The 23,130-nt window shown below is 40.1% G+C and overlaps 1 protein-coding gene across 1 annotated transcript; it reads left to right on the top strand.

Annotated features, from left to right (window-relative positions):
- The first annotated feature begins 957 nt into the window (after positions 1-957).
- On the top strand, positions 958-21,171 carry RAB43 (RAB43, member RAS oncogene family). Its single transcript, XM_069769816.1, has 3 exons — positions 958-1,249; positions 11,426-11,609; positions 12,532-21,171. The coding sequence occupies exons 1-3, from the start codon at positions 1,025-1,027 to the stop codon at positions 12,783-12,785; spliced, it is 663 nt and encodes a 220-aa protein (XP_069625917.1). The 5' UTR covers positions 958-1,024; the 3' UTR covers positions 12,786-21,171.
- Positions 21,172-23,130: the final 1,959 nt, after the last annotated feature.

Here is a 23,130-nt window from a genome sequence, read left to right as displayed (position 1 = left end):
AAAATGTGCTGTGTCAAAATATTTTATTAGTAAAGCTGATTTTTATTAGCATCTTGACTCACCACATAATCTAAAGGAGAGTACCTATTAGAGAGCAGTTTGTTTTGTAGATAACCCAGGTCGCAGTTAAAACGCAAGCAATTCCAGATCGTTGAGATACACTTATCTCAATACACATAACCGGTTTGCAGTGCAATATACAATCACGCATATACAGGTGCGGACATATGACACGTAGCATGATGTGAACCATTGTAAAGGTGTCTCTGGCAGCGCAGCATCTTGCAACGGTGGAAAACCGTGGCCCTGAGCCTTGGACTGCCACTCTGGAAACAAACCACACCCCAGCTCAGACCTAAATGTGAAAAGCCAACAAGGCGCATCAGCTGCAGTTCCTGGATGACTTAACGGCAACTGCACCTGTTTATTTCGATGTGTCAGTAACCGTAAAACATCTATCGGAAGGAATGCATCACAAAAACATGTCACTCCAGCAAGACCGTGGACGAAGCCCGGCATGTGCAGGTCCCCCGCACAGGACCGGGGCGCGGGTAGCGACTAACGGCTCGTCAGCGCCTCTGGGGACAGCCGAGTCTAAGGCGCGCCTTTGCCCGCAGACGACGCTTCCACGTCGCTCGGACCGCGACCCGAGCAGGCCTCGCCGGCACCGGCCCACCGGGAGACCCGCGGCCTACGGCGGGCCCGGGCCCCGGCGGGAGGGCCGCAGCGAGCCGGGCGTCCCCTCGACCCGAGCCGCCGGCCGGCGAGGTCGGGCGCGGGGCCCCAGGCGGTAGCCGAGCCTGCGCTCCGCAAACACCCGCCGGCCCCGCCGCCGCCGCCCCGGCTGCGGGCGGGCGGGCGGGTATGCCCGGGAGGCGGCCGCCGCGGCTGGGGCGGAGAGAGAGCGGGGGCGGGCGGGAGGCGGGCCCAGCGCTAGGCCCGGCGCGGCGGGGGGCGGCGGGCGCTGCGCAGAGCCCGGCTCCCCTCGGCGGCGGAGGGCGGAAGGCCGGAGGGCGGCAGCGCCATGCCCGGCCCGGCAGCGCCGGGGGCGGCGGCGGCGGGGCCCGGCCCCGACCCGGAGGAGAGCTACGACTTCCTCTTCAAGCTGGTGCTCATCGGGGACGCCAGCGTGGGCAAGACCTGCCTCGTACAGCGCTTCAAAACCGGGGCCTTCGCCGAGCGCCAGGGCAGCACCATCGGCGTGGACTTCACCATGAAGAGCCTGGAGATCCAGGGCAAGCGGGTGAAGGTGAGCGGAGGGAGCGGCCCCGCACCCCGCCGCTCCGGTTGCGGGGCAGGCGGAGCGGGCGGGGGAGCCGCGGCTCACCGCCCGGCCCGGCGCCGCGCAGCTCCGGGCCGGCACGGCCCGCCCAGATGCCGGCGGGGCCGCCCGGCCCCGGCCCGACTGCCGGGGGAGGCGGCGGCGAGGCGGGGGGCTGGCGGCGAGCGGGGCCGCCCGCCCGGGGTGCGCCGCCTGAGGGCAGCTCCCGCTGCCCGCGCCCCCGTCCCGCTGCCGACTCGTCCGCGGGCTCGGCGGACGGGCTGCTCGGCGCCGGTGCCGCCTTGCCAAAGAGCTCCTGCGGGCCAGGAGGGACCGAGCGCATCCGTTAACTTGTTTTGCTACAGCAGGATCCGCTGTGCGGCCGCAAGCCGGGCTGGCTCCTCGTCAGCACCGCGCGAACGCTGGCAAAAGCCCCGTCGCCAGCCCGCGCCTCAGGACGCGCTCTACCTCCCTCGTACCGTAACTGCGGCATCCCTCTTTTCAGTCAGGCTGCTGGCGACGGGTTGTTTAGAAGCCAGGAGCAACCTCAGCTGGACTGTCGTGTTGCCAGAAAGGGATGTGGAACTAGCAGATCGAGAGAGGCTGGGGGAGTGGTTGTTAAATTAGGCATATTTGAGTTATCTTAAGACACTGTTCACGGGCTGTCTCAGAAAGCGCAACTTTCATAGTTCTTATCAAACCAGAACACATCAACCCTAAATTTGACTTCTGCTTTTCTTAAGCTGGAGAAAATGAGCTAGTCATTAGGGTTAGAAAGAGGGTTGGACATTTACCCAGTGGAATTACCCTCAGACTGTCAGTGGCACAGATTCCCTACAACAGACCGGGCCTCTGAGCACAGAAGCGTGATCAAACAGCAGAGAAAAAAAGGGTTAAAGCACCTGCAGTTTGTAGGGGGCTGCTGGGATAGATCCCTTTACCAGCCCCCTCTGGAACGGCGTCGGACAACTACCCTTACTTATCCCCAGTGGGACTAAAAAGAACCTAATGCAGTCACTGCCTGGGAAAGATCACGAAACTGTAAAGTTTCTCTGGTGACACAGAAGCACAGTAATTGCAGCTGAGTTTTGGTCTGTGTTTACCAAAGTAGGTGTCAAAGTCCTCTGTCGTCTTTTTCTTATAAATTAACTTTGGTGAGCGGAACATTAAGCAGAGAAAGTTGCAGAAAATGGAAGAAATGAAGGCTTGCGTTTCTTAGGAAAAGGAGGGGGATTAGAAGTTCCACATTTAGCAAAGGTGTTTATTTTCTTGGTAGTATTATACCTTTTCCTATCATGTATAACTGGGGTTAGCAGTTGAAAAGGAAACTCAGATTTTCTGTTTGTGCTATTAGTACCTCTTCTGTGCTTTCTAGCAAGGGAGCTGTTAGAAGTAGGGTTTCTCCTTTAAGATTGGAAACTGGCTCCATTTAAATGCCAGGCACATAGGAAGTGACAAATGTGTCTGTTCCCGGTGCCAAGGGTCTCGGCCACAGACTTCAGGAGTAGGGGAGGACTAGCCCAGGAAATAACCCAACCGTCCTAGGTGTGCTTTTTCATATTGCCAGTACTCACACCTGAATGTTCCTGTATTAGTAGTCAGTCTGTAACAAAACCTGTGGTGGATTATTTCTAAGAATTTTACAAAAAGCAAGTAAGAAAATGCAAGCTCTTGAGGCTTTCTTTTTCTTTGGATTGTTCTGTACTTCCACTATGAAGAAAAATTAGGGATGCACAGATTAAAGAGTATTTTAAGCATTACTTCGGCAAATTAATCCAACATAGTTGCTGATTTACCTTATTGACATTTTTGTTAGCTGCTGTATCAGGGACACAGCTAGAATATGAAAACATTTGCCTGGAGTTTTTTTGTTTGGTCTGTTAAGGTGTGGGTTGTTTGTGAAGTTTAAACTCCAGTCAGGCTTTTCCAGTTGGATTGAGATTTCAGAGCAGTCCATCTAATCTGGGTAGGTTTGTTCAACATGCTATAGTAAACAGAAAATAAGGAGGCATTTTATTATACTTTTGTGAGCTCCCTTATAAAGTAGACAAGTAGGTGTGTATATCTTGCACGTTTTACAAATTTGGTTTTGGTGTAGGTTATAATGCTTCTAGGAGGAGCACTTTAGCTATCTGAACAGATCATATCCTAACCCATTAGTAAACAAGCCTGTGCATGTGCTCTGCGACAGATGCACTGTGCTTCTCATTGTTTCTGTCTCAGTCACGTGAGACACACTTGTTTAAAAGAGTTTCCGATAAATTGTTGATGGGGATGCCTCAAATCAAGAGATGTTCAGGACATGTTTAAAATAAGATTTGTTTGACCTTACAAAAAGGTCTTACAAAAGCATGCCAAGTGATTCTCTGTGCTGCTCCGATTTCATTATGCATTTATGCTACTCAAGAAAGTATCTTCATAAGGAATCTGAAGGCTTGTTTTCTTTTTAGCAAATGATGCAGGAATGAGAAAATTCCAATTTTTATAATGTTATATAAGCTCATCTTCAGAAGTTCCTTCGAAACAATAGTGTGTAAAAAAAAAAAGTCCCAAGCAGCTTTTGAACACTACCTGCTCCGCATCCCCAGTGGCCTAAGCTTCATTTTTAGTCAGGCTAAGAATAGTATTATAACACAACTGAGTGAGTATGAATCGGACACTTATTTTGAGATTGAAACAAATTATTTTAAGGTTAATTGTGTTAGTGTCCCTTTCTATTTAAAACTCAAATGTTGTCATTACAGTTACATAATGTTTCTGAAACATTTGGAGCCCAAGGATTTTAAGTCTCACTTCCTTTTGATGCCTTTTTGTTGGATAAGGGAAAAGAAGCATGTTGGGATACTAAAGGTTAAGGTTCTGCAAATAACTTTTTTTTTAACTTGTGGCTTTCCTTACATCTTAAAGCTGTATTCTTTCAAGTGTCTCAAGACATTTCATACACTACTGCTTCATCAGCTACTGAAGCTGACTAAACTTCATATATAAAGAGATGTTAGTGCTTGAGAAAGGAGCTATTCATGGACAGTGCTGATAACTGCAGCTTTCTCTTTAGAAACAAAACAGTAAACTGCTGATATCATAAGCTTCCCCAATGTGCGCTAACCATGATTTGCAGAGGTTTACCGGTTCCAGCGAGGAAGAATATGTAAGCTTGTCTGTGACATCCAGTCTTCGGTTTCTTTTCTATTCTTTCTTTAAGATCTCCAATTGCAATTTGAGGTATTGTCCAGTGGGATTATACAAGCCAGTTGCCTCTGGGACAGGCTGTTGTGAGCCATCGGTTCTTGGAGGCGTTGGAGCTAAAAGGCAGGCTGCATGGCACAGAGCCAGGCAGGGATTTGGCAGATCTAGCACACCGGGTTCTAATGGAACTTCAAAGTCAAAACTACCTGTGATGACCACCTTGATTTTTATCACAAAGGCAAATTCTGATCAGCATATATCCAGAATTTCTTCCCATCAGCTTTATGAAATGTCTGCAATCTATCTTCATTTAAAAAAGAATACTCTAGTATATGCTGTTTAACAGGTTGAAATTATGGCGTACTACTCTCTCTAAAATACTTCCTTCTTAGCTGGCTAAATCCTAGAGTACAGACTGCAGTTCCCAAAAGTTGTGGCTGTTGACTTAATGCATAGTGATTAAAGTCTTAGTGATAAAATAATTACTTGTTCTTTGAGTGATAGAAAGAATCTGGCAAACAGAACAAAAATGTTTTGTAACTGTTATGTCACTGTAAGAAAAGATATTTATAAAAGAGTGGAACTAAGATTTTACATAATGGTAGGCAAGGACATTCCTAAGTCCAAGTCCATGAATCGTGGTTAGTAATAACAAAATTCCTTTTCTTTTGATGAATTTCCTCCTGTGAACTGATAAATTAATTGCGTATCTTTATGTCTACTTTATGCTGTCATTTCATAGTGTTTTACATATAGTGAATATTTTTTTCCTTTATGTCATAGTTTTTTTTCTTACTGTATCTTTCAGAAAGCAGCAGGAGAAAAGAACATCTGAAAACAAACACATTCCTTTTATAACAAATACTTCTTTATGTATCATTGCACTTTTTAATTTACAAGCTTTTTCATCCCATATGATATCTAGATTCTTTGCTTTTATTCAGGCCTCATGGCTGTAACTGTATTCCTTTCAGAATGGCCCAAAATGTAACGTGTCGTTATCTGGCCAAATTGCAAATAATATAAAATTATGACTTGTTAACTGTCTTGTCTCCTGATGGGTGTATTTAATAACGTTGCTAAACAAACAAAGCTATTGGTTATTACACAGAAGCAATATTCTTTGGTATTCAGAGGAAAGTGTAGCTCTCTTCTCTGTCAACTACTTTGACACTCGTAACGCTAGAGCAAACAGGAATGCTGCATTCCCAGCAAAGAGGGATTCCTCATTCTCTGAAAATTTTGTAGGGAAACAACTGAATGGAGCAGTTTATCCTAACTGTTCTGTGTAGGAATATCACTTCAAATTGAAATACATTGCCATACAAATGTTAGTTTGGTTGCTTTTGGCAAAAACTGTATAGATTAAGTTGCAAGATTGTTTCTGTAAGTCCTTTTAGGAGCAAGTGTTGTGATTTGCCAGTGTACAGAAATGTATATTATTGTTTTTCATTTGAGATGATAGGATTTGGACATAGTCAGTTTTTATTAAGAATCATTTAGCATGGTCATTGCATCCACCGTTTCACTACCGGGAAGTTTTATGGAAGTTGCTACATTTTGAAGAATTCATAGCACAAAAGTGACACTTCCATCTTTGTAAAGGAAGGTAACAGCTATAGGATGTACTTGGTTACTATTAATGCTGCTTCACAAGCAAAAGTAAACCTGAACTCCCATGATACTTTAGAAGAATCAGGAAGGTACTTAATAAATAAGGTAGGAAGTAAGGGAGGAAGAAATTGAATGTATCTTGAGGCTATTTGTTAAGCATTAACCTTTGATAAACAATATGTTTATCAATGCAAGAAGAATCCACATCAAACCATTTGATAATACTCGTTTACTGTGCTCTTTGGTCAATCTGTCACTCACCATTTTCAACCCTTTCTATAGTTGAAAGCCTGCTTTCTTTAAGCCTAATCAGACATCCCAGAATGATCTTCCAGAAAGACCCACCATAAATTCTACCACCTTCTGTTTTCCTCCTTACATCAAGTTGAAACATTCCTTGTTTCAATTTTTTCTCTGGTGTCTCTCATCTTTCCATCATGTGCCACTGTGAAGAGCTTGGCTCAGTCATCTTGATAACCTTCTCATAGGTACTGGACAGCAGCTAATAGGTCATCTCAAATCCCTCTAAAATGCTGAATAAGTCTGTTGCCCTCAGACTCTTCTCACAGGGTGTGTACTCTGATTACGTGGCCATCTTGATGGCCCTCCACTGAACTTGCTCCAGTTCTTCAATGTCTGTCTTGTACGGGGGGCCCAAAACTGGACACTAATTTTGCTGGAATCTAATAAGTGCCAAGTAAAGGGGAATAATCGTCTCCCTTGATCTACTGGCTTCACTCCTGTCAGTACAGCTCCTGTATTGTAACAGGATGCTGCCAGGACACACTGCTGGCTCCTGTTCAGCTTGCTGTCTCCAAAGTCCCCCAGGGCCTTTTCAGCACAGCTGCTCCCCAGCCAGTCAGACCCTAGCCTGCATCCTTGCGAGGGGTGAATGACCTACACTCCCTGTATACTCCTTCCCAACAGGAAGAGATGAAAAAGCAAATATGAAAAGATGTTCAAGACTTTGTCTAATGTACTTTCAGAAAGCTCCAATTCTATGGTGATTACATGAAGTCATGAAAAATCTTACAGGAGTTAATAGTTGGTTTAGTGCTTTGCTATTCAGTACCAGCCAGTGCTAAGGGCTCTGCTGTCCAAAAAATTCAAAGCTAAAAGCTGATCAAAATAACCAGCTTTTGTAAGTAAATGGGCATTCAATAGTGAAACAATTAGCACAAGAAAGGTGGCTCCTTGTCTTTGTTCACTTAGGGTATTCTGTCATATTCCTTCTGAACAATGAGTATTCATTCTCTGTTCTTTATCCTGTCCTCATTTGTTACTAGAGATGGTCCCCCTGAAGGCCTGCTACCAATCTCTTATTTCATAGGTGGTTTTTCTTGGTATCCTCAGATGAATTTAACACAATTCAGCAATCCCAACTTCTGTCTTTCTTACACCAAAATTGTTGCCAAAGTAATTACAAAATCAGGAATTGCTTAAAAAGGTTACTAAGTGACAGATGTGGCTTCAATCACATTATTGACAAAGCTGAAGCACTTAAATTGAGGAAATAAATAAGAACTCTGTGTCACATACTGTATGTGATATGGTTATACAACACAAAAGTATGTATGATTGTATCTTTTTTGTAACCTGTGGCTCGTAAAATTCATTAGTATTTTGATTTTTAAATCTAACTTACATTGAGGGGCTTTTACATGAAATACTACTTTCTTCCAAAGAATTTGCAATTGTTATTTCTTGTCAAGATTTACATACCTGTTAATATAGTTTAACAGAGAGACTATAAAAAATTTTTACTACGAAATGGTGGTTTTAAATTATAGTTGTAATTGACATTTATATATAGTTGTCATGTTTCTTTTTCAGGAGAATTTTCTGAAATGTATCTGTACACCTACTGGAGAAAAAAGTGTTTACTTAGTATCAGAACTGGTATTTTTTAATGACTTAATTTTTTTTTTTAATCATATTTCAGACTGATTGGTGCTATACAGAAATATTTTTCTTAAGAGTTTTCTAAAGATGCTGTCAAGCAAATTAGCTGTATTTTGCCATTAGGAATACAGCTTGCTTTAAATTAGGTAACCTGGTTCATAATACTTGCATACGCTGTCTGTGTCTGTAGTGTGTGTTCCTAATTATTTAAAATAAAACAGTTATTAAAACTTCAAACAATGTGACGGGTAGGTTTTCAAGCTTCCAAATTGTAAGACGCGAGTTGTTATTAGCCCCCCGAGAAGTACCTTTGCACACTGAGCATGCTACAAGACAGACTGATTGGTACTAGCTGAAGCTACCATCTCTCCATAGGTCTGCCAGAAGAGACCGTACAAGGACTCCTTACTCAGCTTCAGGTGAGGTCACTGTATCGCTTCACACCCACCTTCAGCAACAAGTTAAAATGAAGGGGCATATTCATGATTGTTTAAGACAACTTTGCCATTGCTCTAAAGGATCATTGCACCTTCCTCCCTGTGCAGTCTGCACGCTTTCAGTACCATGTGGCTGTGTAATTAGTGTTAACCCTTCAAACAAAAGGAAAACCCCTGTTTTTCAGTTACATCAGTAAATTAAGCTATATGGTGAATCAGATTAACTGGTGGTGGTTTCAATACAGGGAGAGGGCAAGGATATGCAGCTGGGATGGCAAGTCTTTGATGACAGTATTGTCTTAGTTTGGCTTAAGCAAGTCATTAAACCATGCCCATATTTGACTGGCTTTCCCTGAGCACTCACCTGGCTCCTTCTGCCAGCAGAAACGATGGGAACAGTGACAAACAGGTGTGTCAGTTGATAAGTTTGCAAAGAAAGTATCTGCTTACGGGTCTAATACATACTGTAGTCTCAGCAATGAAAGCAAAACCACAACAAACTGAAGATCATGTAAAAAGCTAAATGATTCAGAGTCCTTACACAAAAGAAGAGTGACAAGTAGGGGAGCATGAACTTCAAATGCCTGAGGGAAAGAGCTTACCTGGAGGATGTGGGCTGGGAGGAAGACTGCTGTTTGAGCTCCTGAGAAGGTCAAACCTGTGGTCTGTGCTGCTCCCAGCAGGACACTCAGGGCTTCAGCAACTTTGTACATTCAGTCCTGTGAACACACAGACATAAATGCTTGAGTAAAAAATGTGGGGGGGGGTGCTGTGCTGTGAGATCTTTCTGGTGACATTTTGAGGTTGCTCTATCACTACTGAAAAGCTGTGGAAAATGGGGAGGACCAGAGAAAGGCAAAAATTGTACTCATCCTCAAAAAGGCCAAGAAATCCTGGGAACTACAGGCTGGTCATGCTTGTTTTGGTCCGTGGGAAAATCATGGAGCAATTCTTCCTGGAAGAATTAAATTTTGACCCCACTTTGAGATGGCAGTTGGATCTGTCACCTCCCAAAATCTGTCCCAGCCTCAATGATTCTGTGATTCTATGGAATGTACTTACACAGAGATTTTTAAAATCCCATATACAGCACAAGGCGTGAGATTGGCTTGCTCAGTCATTCTGCAGGTAAATCACTTTTATTTATACCATGTGAAAAGTGTAAGCTAAAACAAATTTTTTTTTTTATTTAAAAAGTTTATAATTCTTCTGTATGCACAAAATCTCTCAGACCTCTCCCAAGCATTGGATAATCATCATTAGCCTTGTTTTTCACTTGACCTAATCAAGCACTGAGATTTAAAACTACGTAACAAACACAAAGGTCTAATGGGGGACTTCAGTACACAGAACATCATACATAAGCCTGCCATGAACTTCATTCTGTCTAGTAATTGTCTGTGGACTGCTCTAAATTATTATCTGTTCCATTAATAATCATTGCTTTGTGGTTTTCTGTTTTATGAAATGTTTTTCCATTACAGTCCCTTCCCCTTTTCTGAAAAAACTCTTACCAGGACTGAGAAGTACTTTTTCCTTGGATTAATTCCTCTTAAGCTGCACATGTATCATTTGGGGTCTAAATGCTTGAGTAGCACAGGAAAGTGATCTGATCAGTACAGCCTTTTCCGAAGTGAAAGTTGCTGTTCAAACATGCAGCAGAGTCAGAAGATAACAAGCAAAATACTAATGTGCAAAAGAAATAAATGGAAAAATGATTCCATGTTATTTGGCATAAAATAGCACTGGCGCATTGTGTTAAATTGTTGTCAGCTCTTTATTTTAAAGAGGTTCACGGAGAGGGGAAATAATAACAGGTCCACAATATGGGAAGATTAAAAAACCCAGGAGTGTTTGCTCATGTCCTGTCTCAGTTAAGAGGAGATGCAGAATATAAGGAACGGCACAAAAAGACAAGCAGTGGTCTCCCATTTATCATTTGGGGATAGGGAAGTGAAAGTGCAACAGAAGGACAGAAAATATAAAATTTATAAAAGGAAATTCTTTGGTTTCATTGCTACTATATGTTGAAGCCAAGAGCTTTGAAAGATTCAAAAAGCATTAGAGATTTATATGGAGGATGAGAACATCCACAGTTACTTTAGATTAAAAGCTCCTGGAATATAAGCCATCATGTTCCAGGACATTAGACAACCTATAAAACAATAGGATTTAAAAGAGAAATTTTCCCTATGAGCAGGATATTGTGTTTGTCCACTCTGAGTTATTTGGCTTCTTCCACTGGAACATCTAGTACTGGGAACTCAAACCTTGATACTAAACTCAGTAGTTCTTATGCTGCTGGATTTAGGCGAAAGTATGTAAGCTAAGGATTTCTTCTTCCTGCCCAGATGTAATGCCTGTTCTGCCACCTAAAAAAGGACAGGTGACTAGACTGACTAGATCTTTGACTGACTTTATTGAAACCTAGAATTGCTGGCATTTCTTTTATACATTCTTTTATACATTTTATGTATTCTATATATATTAATTGTCTCATATTTCCTTATAAAACAGCATCAGTGCTCTCAGATGATAACACCACATCCTACTCCAGTTGTTACTGCCCCTGTAGCAGAACTGGCAAAACCACGTCAGTACCACAGACAATATGCTAGTGAAAAACCCAGCTGTAGTTTCAGTGACACACTAACTGATGAACTGGAGTGGCTTGGCTGTAGGCTAACAGCTTGTTTTGCTAACTCTGCTAGATAAGGTGACAAAGGGGTAGGGCTGGACACACAAGTGATAATTTCATAATCTGCCACAGAAGGGTGCATCAGAGCTCACCTTCAAGAACCCAGAGTGTCTCAACCGATACAGATAAAAACCTTGAGCAGTCAAGTGCAACAAGGTTCTCCAGGATATATTATCCTTAAATCATGAACAAAGGAGTAGAAAAACGTGATGCCAGAATGTATTGGGTATAAAGGAGATTTGTAACAAGGCTGTTGAATCAAGTCCTATCTTTTGATTCAGGAAAGCTTGCTAGCCAGTGTCTCACTGTATGCTTTGTTTTATTTAGTTGCAGATCTGGGACACAGCTGGCCAGGAGAGGTTCAGAACTATCACGCAGAGTTATTACCGCAGCGCCAATGGAGCAATCCTAGCCTATGATATCAGCAAGAGAGGCTCTTTCCTGTCCATTCCTCGCTGGATCGAGGATGTGAGAAAGTATGCTGGTTCCAACATAGTACAATTACTGATTGGTGAGTTGAAAATATTAATACCAAGCGCTACAGGTTACTGTACAATGTAATTAGTTGCAATACTTGTTTGAGATGGTTAGAAGTTTTATTTTTCGTTGAAGTTAAGGTGTATTTAATAGATCCGATTGGAAATTTTCCCTATGTTTTTTTAATTAGAAAGTGCTGATTCATCAAAACAGAAATGTTTTGCTTTGATTAGCTTCCGTTAAGAAGTAGACAGCTTTGTATCAGAAGCCACCTTTGAATCCTTTGCATCTCACTTAATGGAGAACTGAGTACCCAAGATTTCCAGGTTCTGAGGCACAGCTGCTGTGGAGCTATTCTCATGATAAGGATCATAAGGTTTCCAGGGCCCAGAGAAGCTCCATCATACCGAGCCGACGTGTCTTGGCAAACTGGAACACCCACGTACTTCAGCAGCCAGGGGATTTCAGAAGGACTTCGGGGCAATTGGGGTTTGTCAGTCCTCTGCTAGTAGTTCTGCTTCCAAGCCCCTATGTTTCTGACTCACGTGCAGCTCTCAGGGCCTGTAGACCCGCTAATACAATATCAGTACTACTCTAGATTTCCCTAGGTACCAGCAGACTGCTGTTGTTTTCACAAAATGGTTTTAGCTTTCATTTCTAGTCCATTTTTCTTCTGTTAAGGTCTACAGCCACCGCTCTTCAGTTACTGACGTTTCTGTTCTCTATATGAGTCATACAGAAACAGTTTGGAAGGGGTTTAGGAGATTATCTAATCCAAACTCCTGCTCAAAGCAACACTAATGTCAGGTTGGTCAGGGCCTTTTCAGTCAAATTTTGAAAATCTCCAAGAATGGAAATTCTGCAGCTTCTCTGGGCAACCTGAGAACCTCCTGCTAAGTATTTACTCTGACATAAATAGTCATTATAAATTACTCTGTTGTCTCTTTTTCTTCCAGGAAACAAGTCTGACCTAAGTGACCTTCGAGAGGTTCAGCTGGAAGAAGCTCAGAGTCTGGCTGAACACTATGATAATATCATCTGTGCCATAGAGACCTCTGCGAAAGACTCCAGCAATGTGGAGGAGGCTTTTGTGAAGATGGCTACAGAGCTCATGATGAGGCATGGAGGCCCTATGTTCAGTGAGAAGAATACTGACAGCATCAAGCTTGACAGCAAAGACGTTGTAGAAGGCTGGGGGTGTGGTTGCTGATATGAGCTAGGTGATATCCCTAACTTTACTGGAATTTAGATGGTGCTTCACCCTAATGCTGAGTAGCATGGTAGCCATATATTCCTCCTCCTGTGAAACCAGCAATTTTGTAGAAGTTAGACACAATCCTGTTTGCTTTGGTGTCTTATTTTTAAAAAGGGACTCTTGAGAGGTAGTCCTAAAAGTCAATCCCTCTGAAAAACTTACTCAACATTTGTCCCCACCATTTTATTTTCTGTAACCTTCATACAAATTACAAAAGTGGAGGAAACAACTTTGAACTGGTGATGTGGGGTGGGGAGACAGATGGTTGGGGAAAAGACTGATACACACCCAAAGTTCTGAAGCATTTTGCATGGGACTGTTGGCAAAGGAGGTCACTTTTGGAATAGGTAATCTTGACAGTGTCTCTTTAAATCCTCAGCACTCCACCAATGACCAGAAAGTGACAGTGTCTTTGATAAAGGTATTTCAAGTGTCAGAATTCCCAGCTTTTTGAATACAGGACCAAATAGAAGTCGCCTGTCCTGGGGCATATGGATTGCTAGTTAGTATTGGAACAGGCCCAGGTGGGGAAGCCTTCTCTCAGGTTTTGTTACAATTTTTTTTTTCATTTTAACAAAAAAAAAAAAATCAGCTTGAGCAATGTCACATGACTTGCTTTAAAGTAGGATTGGACCAGCGTAGTTATTTTAAATACAGCCTTGAGGAGAGGGTAGATGCATTTCATTTGTTATTGTTTGCACAGTGGTAGCTCCCTTTTCCAAGTGGGTATCGTTGAGTTTTTGCCCTCAGGTCTCTTAATTTCATTCCACAACTCAAGACCTGCACCACTGGAAACAGGAACTGGAGAAACCTTGAACTGACTGGTAGCCATGATCTCCTGCCATGTGCCTAATGGTCATATACAGGGTTAATTCTGGTCATACATTTGACATTATGTTACCATAGTGTTTATTGCTTAAGTGGCGTAAGTGGATTTGGTTTTTGTTTTGTTTTAAACCATCTCTTTAAATACAATGCGGGCATATAATGGGAAAGAAGACCTCAGAATAGCTGAACACTGCATGCATTGCAGCTTCTTGGTTGTAAGAAACCAGCATCTTTTTGAGTGATTCCCTCCCAACTTTGTACTCAACTTCTTCCCTCTCCCTATCACAAATTACCAATTGCTTTTCATTTCTTGAAAACACTCAGCAGGAAAAATCTTTCACTGTTGATCAAAACTCTACATTGTTTAAGTAAAATAGGTTTCATAATTCAACTCTACATAGTTGTCGTTCAGATTCAGCTCTATATTATATGTTGTAGATGCAGTTGAAGGTGGCAGCAGTCCTCTCTGGATTTACACTCTCAAGCACCTTACAAAAATGGATTTGCAAAGGGAGCAGAAGCAGGATTATTTTTAACTCTGCAGTTAAAGCAAAGGTGTTCAGAGGTGACAAGTGATTTTTGCAATCCTGATGCTCTGAAAGACCTCATTTTCAGAAAGCACCCACTTAAAGTGAAGTCACTTGTCTTTTTTTAAAATCTTGATCAGGTCAAAAAGGACCTGGATTGGTTTGCTACTAGGGCTACACCAGTTTTCAGCCGTTCTTCATATCCAGTATCATGAAAATCAGGAAGATTTAAGAAAGGGCTAATGGATCCTAATTTCAATACTATTCATCTTCCTTCAGAAAATATTAAACCATTCTCTGGTCTTTCTTTTTTTTTTAAAACTATGACGTAGATAATCGAGGTGTTACATACACTTTGTAGCCTGTTTGTTTCTCATCTAAGGGGTTTGTTTTCAAGTTTTATAGTTGTAAGAGTGAAAGGGCCTTAAATTTTTCAATTAGTATAGTTTTCACAATTCTAACGTTTTATATGGAAGAACAGGTTGAGCTACAGTACTCAGTATTTTTGCATAGTCTTCTAGGACATTCCCAGCTGTTCTGCATCCAAAGATAACAGGCAGTAAGTGTCCAGCAGTAGCTAGACACTGAAACTGAGAATTGTCTGAACTCTAGATTTGTTAGTGATTAGCAAACCCTGTATTCCACTTTAGGGAGAAACTATGAAGACAGTCCAAGCCAATACTCAGTCCTGGTGACTGCTTTTCCTCCTGGTTAGATGGTCCTTAAGATACAGAATAGTAGCAAGCATTTGACTTTTTGTCATGACATATTATAGTTTACATCTGTAGGTCACAGTCCTGCAGTTCTGCATGCTTGAACGTGGACCCTCAGATAAGCTCAGCCTCCCACTATTTGCAGGATTAGTGCCAAATTATTTAAGCCATGCTGATAAAAATTCACATGCATTTAAGAACAGTATTGCTACTACTCAGATTGAAATGAGTAGTTTACATAGTAACTCATCTTAAAACTGGAGCAAGATGCAAAATGACCATAAATCCTGCTTCCAGTGCAGTCAGTGAATGATTGTGTTTTTACAGTAGATGGAGAACTGAGGAATTATTGATCCAGTTCCTTGGTTTTGAGGTTTGTTTAGTAAACAAGTAGAATTAGACCAAGCACTATACTTTTCCTTACAGTTTGCCCCCATATATCTCTTAAGCTAGTCTTGAAGGTTGAGACTGTCTGCAGGTTAGTCTGTTTCAGTCAGAAAACATGAAATACAGCACTTGTTCACTATGTTTTCAAATGAAGGCACCAATTCAGATGAGCAGAAAACTAAGACTATTGCTTTAAGTCAGCTTTGTCTTCTAACTCTTGGCTCTTCTATGTTATAGCAAGTGTAATACAAGTTTGCATGCCCTACCTAACTGAACAAAAGGGAACGAAGAAATAGACTGAAGACCTGGTATATTTTTTCAGGTTAGTAGCAGATATGAATGACAGTGCTTGGGCTGTCAATAGTAAAAGGCTATTTCAATTACCAAACCCTTTCTTTGTCTATTAGTAATAGCACAATACTCACTAGCTTCTTGACCAGAAATAAATTAAACAGTAAACGTAACTTAAAGGTTTTCACTCCCCTTCTGAAGACTTTTATTAAATCCGCAATTCACACACATAGCTATGTAATTCAAGTATTAGGAAGACAGTCCTGTTGTTTAATTCCAGTAATCATATTGAAACCAAAAGGATACCTGGGTGAAGAGAGTGAGCAGCAATAAACCTGAAATTTATGGGTAAAAACCTCAGTTTCAAATCTTAGGTTACAAACGTGCACTAATGTACATCAAGTGAATAATTCAGTAGCGCATGATCAGAGTTCACAGCATAAACATTTGCCAAGAAACGTGTTTACCGGAAGTTGAACATTAACAAGACTATGGTGCAGTAATTGCTTTTAAGCAGATCCACATATTTGCATTAGTATTTATCATTTATTTTTGGCAGTACCCAAAGTGTGCAAAATATTACAAAAACGCAGAAGAGGACATTGATCCCTGCCTTGTAACACTTAGGAGTGGAATGCAGAGGCAAATACTGAAATGAAATCATCAGCAGAATGTGGTTCCCAGGAGCGTGGGCATTGTTATCCTTTGTATTGATTTTGATTTAAGCTACTTTTATCTCCAGTTACTCATCCAGTCCATCATCATGGATGGAACTTGTACAAATATTTATTATTATGTAAATATAATACCAAGTAAACATCAGCCCAGAAATCTGCTAACATTTGCTTTGCAAAACAAAATTTTTAAAAAATGAAAATACTTAAGAACAGAGGAAAGTCCTAATGATTTTATCACTCTCACATACTGGAAAGCAGATCACTTTGGGGGGGGGCGGGGGGGGACACGGGGGACTAAATGAAGCCCAGCTAATACCACATAGATTTCTAAGAACTTCATGAAAAGTGGAGCTCTTGCTCAGTTTTTTGTTTGCCTTTAAAGAAGATCATATTTACCTCAAGAATACAGCTGATCATCATGTGCAATATACATGTGTTACTGCAGTAGTACATTAGTATACACTCACACAGTAGCACCCTTAAATAACATTAAAGCCTTTCCTTGATTTGCCCCAGTATATATTGTCCCACTAAGATTTATACCTCCATTATTTAATCTCATAGTCCCAGCCAGTTGACCATTTGAATGTCTTTTGCCATCTCATGCCAATCCTGAGGGAACTGGGAGGTAATAACATTGTTAGTTTCTCTTTATGGGATTGTTTTACTTAATGTTATAATGAGAGTCTCTTTAAATCAAGATGAATTTATATGTTATTTCATTAATAGAAATTGTTTTATCTTTACCTATCTTGCTTCCAAAACATATATTGACAGACCACTGAAGTTCACCCTATTGCATTATTTTGGGTAAACAGTGTGCTGGAGGAAAATTAAGTGAGAACAATACATGCTTTGTGAAACTGAAAAATAAAGTTACTCTCCTTTTAGTATCTTCCAACCTTGGAGAGAGCTCAGTTTAACCCTTGTCAGTCATTCTCTGGGGAGACTTCACAGAAACAAACCAGGTTATGGGCAGAGTGTGCAACCAGTAAACAGGGAAAATCCAAGTAAGTTGGAGCGAGTGTGTACCCTTTTGTGAAGAGGTAGTTCTCACATGACTTGCTTTGCCCCCGTAGCTGATGATGACCATGTAGCTTGTATTCCGACCCTTGTGGTACAAGAAGTGAGGCAATTAAAGAACAACAGATCCGAGGGCATGTGTAGTTCTCGGTGGAATTGAAATGAAATGAATCCCAAAGTTGAGGCTAATCACCATAACCACTTCATCATCCTTTCTCAAATGATACTAGGTTGTTTCATCAACTAAAAGGCAGTCTAGATTTACAAATTTGGCAATAAAAGATGCTACATTGTTAATGTAGATTAATGGTTACATTTTATTACAGTTGTATGAAGTATAGTGACTTCAGAGTCACAGAGCAGAGCGCTTTATAATTGGGCTGTTCTCAGATTTCATAATCCTTTTCCATGCTGTAAGAGGAGATGCATAGATTTGGGAAATACTGTCTCAGTTTTATTTTTGTAGTATCTTTTGGTGCTGATCATCCCACTGAGATTCCAGTTAGAGAACCAGCCTCCTGGGTATCTTAGTTTTTACTGGCCAGGTAATGTTGGATTTCTTTTAACTCTATTGAATCGGGTTATAGAGCTATTCAAAGCAGCAAAAAATCTCAGATGGAAGCATTTAATTGCAGTCTCCACTGTGTACTTTAGAAAAAAAATCCAAACTAATCCGCAACTAGATGTTCTGATTTCCAGCACAAGTTTAGCCCTCTGCATCTTTTTTATAGTTTCATTTTAGTTTACTTGGAAAAGAGCAGGGATACAAAATCAAAACAAACTAACCAACACAAATGTATATTTACTGTCCATGGAATTGTTGCCACAGGTTAGATATAAATAGCCAGCATGTTCTCCTATCCTGACCTTAGATAGCATTTTTTTAATATGATTGAAAAAATGTTAAAATGCACTTTAAAAATAGTTCTTTGAAGCACAAAAGGGTTGTGATTTTTTTTCCACTGTGTTGTTTTTAACAAGGGTTTGTATTACTTCAATACTGTTAAAGGCAGTTACCTGTATTACATTCATAACTTTAGGCATCACTGAAGACAGACTATGTCAACAATTGTCTTGTTTTTCCATATGAGTCAGCAGCCAGTGGAAAACAAGGGAACAGAGTCACTTCACAAGAATGAGAAAAGTGAAGCCTGAGTAATAGTCAGGCAAGATTTTCTATTTAGTCCGATTAAATGTGTTAGGTTTAATTAATGCTTACTCAGTTCAAAGAAAATACTTTCCTTCCCAAAGGTAAAATAATACACTACACAAATAGTTATGGGTTTTGCTGTTTGCTTTTTGTACAACAGAAATTTGACTGCTGTCTATACTGAAGAGTGGACTGCTAAACTAGTTAAGTGTATGGTAACAGCATAGTTTAACATTTGGAGAGCTGTTAAGTTGGCTTAAAGCTGTATTTAGAACCTATTCCTTCCATTATGAGATAAAAAGTACATCTGTCTCCCCCGGGACACCATTTGAAAACCTTTACAAGGTCCAAAATCATACCTTGATAAAAATTTACTGAGGCTCTCTTTATCACTAAAAAAGTCACTTTCCATGTTTTTTTTGCAATATATTTTTAGACTTCAATTGAATTATTTCCAATTCAATTACCCAACTGAACTGACACTGATTTCTGCTTTCTTTCAACCTCAAATTTAACAGAAAACCGAGGATTAATCTTCCTATCACAAAGCGCTGAAGGGCCACCAGATAGACTATAACCAAGAGGGTTTTGCACATGTACAGCTATCAATCTCCTGCTCCTGTGACAGTTACTTAATATCTGTAATGTGTGTATATAATACACTGTACTTTGAAATCAATCAAGTTCAGCTTTGCAATCATTCATCTGAGTAGGTAGTGTAGGTCAGGGTAAGGTATTTGGTAGGCACAGCAGCTTCACAAAGCTGCTCCTGTTTAACCATTTCTGTCTAAGACTTACCTAGCCCATTCAAAATTTGCTGTTACAGCTAAATTACTACAAGCGAACTACTTTCTTTTCCTTTAGTTATAAATGTAACATTAAAAAAAATCCTACATTTACATCTTTCAATTTTAAAGCCTAGACTACAATACTAAGAACAGTAGTCACCTATCTTAAGCTTTCATAAGAATGTACACCCTATCATTGACTACTACTAGGAGTTTAAACCTTAATTACCCCATGAACTCACTCAGACATCTTAAAGTACACACTATTCAGATGTAACAGCTAGCTAAAAGCATCCAAGTTTCTGTAAATTTTAGCTTAGAGAAAGTACCTTATATATGACCAAAATTGTGGCAAGCTAGCAGTTACAATTTCTAATTGTTCAATCAATTAAAAAAAAACCAAAAACAAAAAAACCCAAAACAAACCCCAAAACTTACAGCACAAAGATTATCTTCTCCAAATAAAAGCAGAGGAAAACATTAAATGGAAGACTGAGAAATTGTCTTTTTAAGGCACCTGACCAATGCAATCTGTATACTTCCAAAAGCCAGTCTCTTTTCAGTAACCACTAAGTAACAGCCTGTTACACTGCACTGTGCTGTAGAACATGTGATGATCAACACCTATTTTTTCTGCAATAAGTTCTATGAGCAAGAGGGAGTGATTTTAGGTATCTAAACTATTGTATGTGAAAACAAGGGTATGAAAGATTGTCATTTGAACATGGCATGCAAACTTGTCTTGACAATTTGAAGGTACTTTTGAAAAGTGAGTTAAGAGCTGAATTTTCAGAGACATTAAAGCTGCATATCATAGATACCTATCAATGTCTTCAAAAGCATCTAGTTACCATTGCAAAAAGGCACAAAAACTTGTATGCAACTGGTTTTGCACTAAAGGGAAATAGTTATTAAAAAAACAAACCAACAAACCAACAGCATTAATGTGAGAGGCAGAGCATCCTGATTATTCTGTATTTTTCATGTTCATTCCCTACTTCAATGCTGTGCGTAAGTAAGCATTTTTCCCTTTATAAATGGTATTAAAATAGATTATTCTAAGTGTGAAAAGTAGTTTGATACTTTACAAAATAAAATGCTATATACATTTTTTTTTTTATGAGAGCGGTAATATTGATGAGGTGAATAACTTTGCTAATACAGTTTGGTGGTGTAATATAAGGGATTCACCAAATAGAGGTAGGTGTTGGAATGGTGCTACATATACATACCATTTCATAACCAGGGGAAGCCAACAGATGAGATCACACACTGTCCTGCTTGCCAGACATAAAGTAGATACAGACATGTACTAACCAGAAGGTGAATTTAGTTATTTGTAACAGTTTTTAAAGATTTCTATTTTATAAGTCTGTAAGGAGAAATGCTAAGATTTTTGATAGTCAGATATGCTCAGTGCTGTCAACCAGCTTTTCCCTCTTTTGTGCCTCACTCACTGATATCTGACAGATATAAAACCCACAACTCCAGAGACTAGATAGCATTCAAGTGGGTCTGGCTCACACACCTGTTGGGGAGAAAATAAAAATCTCTAATTCATATTGAATTCATTCACTGCATTCCAAAATTATTTGAGGGGGTTGAATGATAACAGTGTTAAAATTATTCTGCATTTTCAAGGACAAATCTGTTGGTGTTCTTCAAGGTTTCTTCAAGAGATGCAGGCTGTACGTTTCTAATCATCAGTAACTACTTTGCTTTTAAACTTTCTTATTACAATACTGACTAGATCATTTGGAATATGAGGAGACAAGGGAGCAAGCTTGCATACTATGGTAATTTTTTATACTTTACCTTCATCTATTTATGAATTTATTATGAAAAATATTTTTAAACATATGAAACCTGCTTTTGTGGTGAATTTTAGCAAAGTAGTGGATACATTGTACTGTGTATCATTAAAAAGGTTTAATTAAATTAAACATTTGGCAATTAATATCTTTTGTTGTTATTTTATGCATGTACCTTGCTGTGGTTTATTATCGGAAACAAAATCAAGTTTAAGAAATTATGTGTCCTACTCCACAGTGCTCTATGGTCTTCTACTTTTACACAAGATACGATCTAATGTACTCTACTAAACAAACAGTGCTTAACTCTCTTCCTCTCATGCTTACAACTGCCCATCACTTATGTAAGTGCATGCACATTAAATTGTTTCAAGTTAGTAAGCTCTCCAACGTAACTGGCTAGAAGATTAAGAATGAAAACCGGAGTCCTCAATGTTGGACAAGTGCAAATAACTTTTTCAGTGCTTACAATTAAGTGTAAACAATGTAGTTACAACTGTACCTTCCCAAAGGAACATTTAGATCCTGGATTTTATTTAATTGCTCTAAATTAAAGAAAGGAACACCCCTTTCTTTTTGCTTGGCTCTTTAATTCTAACATCAGTGGATGAGCATTTTTGATCTGCAGGAGCCAAATACTGAATTACTTGGTTCTGTATTCAGTCTACTTCTTCAATAACAGCCTCAGACCAAAACAGCAATCAGTAATTTTCAATGAAATGGCTGTGCTCTAAAACTGGTTCCTTAGAGGGCTGGGTATAGCTGAATTCATTAGTTAATTCTCTTATAATGACACATCTTTACTATTGAAAACTACTACTACTTTACATTCTGGATGTAACTATGCATGTCACTGGTGTGCACAGTGCTGTAGAGAATCAGTGTAAGAGATAAATAATGCAAGTGTCATGCTTAACATGTAGCAACTCTTTGTAGGTATTGGCCTTTATTTTTTCATGTACTTCACATGTGTTCTGCACGTCTCTAGTGCATATCTATATTCTAAATCTGCGTGGGGGAAAAAACCAACTTACCCCCAAAATACAAAGGGAAAAGCAAGTTATGAATTCCAAGCCTGCGATATTGGAATAATGTAACAGTTTATACAAAGCTGGCTTTCATTTATGTAAATAATACCATTATTATAATATAGTCCTAGAATATAACATGTAGAACAGTTCTCTCTAAACCATGTAAAACATATGGCCTTCAGAAGCAAGCCTGTGCTTTCACACAATATGCCAATGATGATATAGTGATATGTCACCTTGTATGAACCTTGGAACCTCCCTGTCTTGCTGCTGATAAGCTCTCACAATATTTCCAGAGCAGAAAGGACACACACCTGTGTCAATGTAACTAACTAGTTTCATAGCTGCTTGCCAGGTCATCTTCCAAAGTACTACATGACATGCAGACCACACAAGTCTGACTGATGAGGGAACAAGATGGGTGGCCACCAATGGGTGGCCAGAATCTCCCCAGGACACCCTTTTGCACCCTTGAAAACATGAACAGGCTAAACCAGTCATAAAAGGTTATGTGAAGGGAAAAATCCACATACTGGAAAAAATCAAAACCCTGCTCTGATCTCTGCTTCCTGATCATTTGTAAGTGTGTGGGGCAAATTAAAATATATATCATTAACAGGTCTCTTTGAGTAACTTGAATTTATTGTGGAAAACAACCACAACAACTGTTATTTGGCTTATTATAAGTGCATATGACAAACACTTTAAAAGGGACTTCCTATCTGCATTTCTAGGAACTCTTCCTTGAATTCTCTAGGAATGTGGAATAGTTTAGATACAGGAGGAGATCTATACACATCGCAACCCTTTTTCTTTTCTTGTTAGTGAGGTAAAATGGCCTTCATTATGTAGCTTGCACTTGCAAAAAAATACCCTTACTTTTTAATAGTCTAAGTTCAATGAATATTTTTTCTCCCCATCTATGGTCAGCAACTGAGCTGTTAAACTAGCAGAAAGCATATTCCTAGATACGCTTCCATAAAACAAGACACGAGACCCAAGTCCTATTGAAAATCCATTTCTTACTCTGAGAAATATTCTTACCTATACAACAGGTGCTGCTTCTGCTTCAGA

The sequence above is a fragment of the Haliaeetus albicilla genome, chromosome 24, assembly GCF_947461875.1.
Source record: "Haliaeetus albicilla chromosome 24, bHalAlb1.1, whole genome shotgun sequence".
Taxonomy (NCBI): domain Eukaryota; kingdom Metazoa; phylum Chordata; class Aves; order Accipitriformes; family Accipitridae; genus Haliaeetus; species Haliaeetus albicilla.
The sequence above is the reverse complement of the archived record's forward strand: the minus strand, read 5'-3'. Positions and strand labels throughout refer to the sequence as shown.

Coding starts and splice junctions, on each gene's coding strand:
- RAB43 (XM_069769816.1), top strand. CDS start 1,025: ATGCCCGGCCCGGCAGCGCCGGGGGCGGCGGCGGCGGGGCCCGGCCCC. Junction 1,250..11,425: donor TCCAGGGCAAGCGGGTGAAG/GTGAGCGGAGGG, acceptor TGTTTTATTTAG/TTGCAGATCTGGGACACAGC. Junction 11,610..12,531: donor CATAGTACAATTACTGATTG/GTGAGTTGAAAA, acceptor TTTTTCTTCCAG/GAAACAAGTCTGACCTAAGT.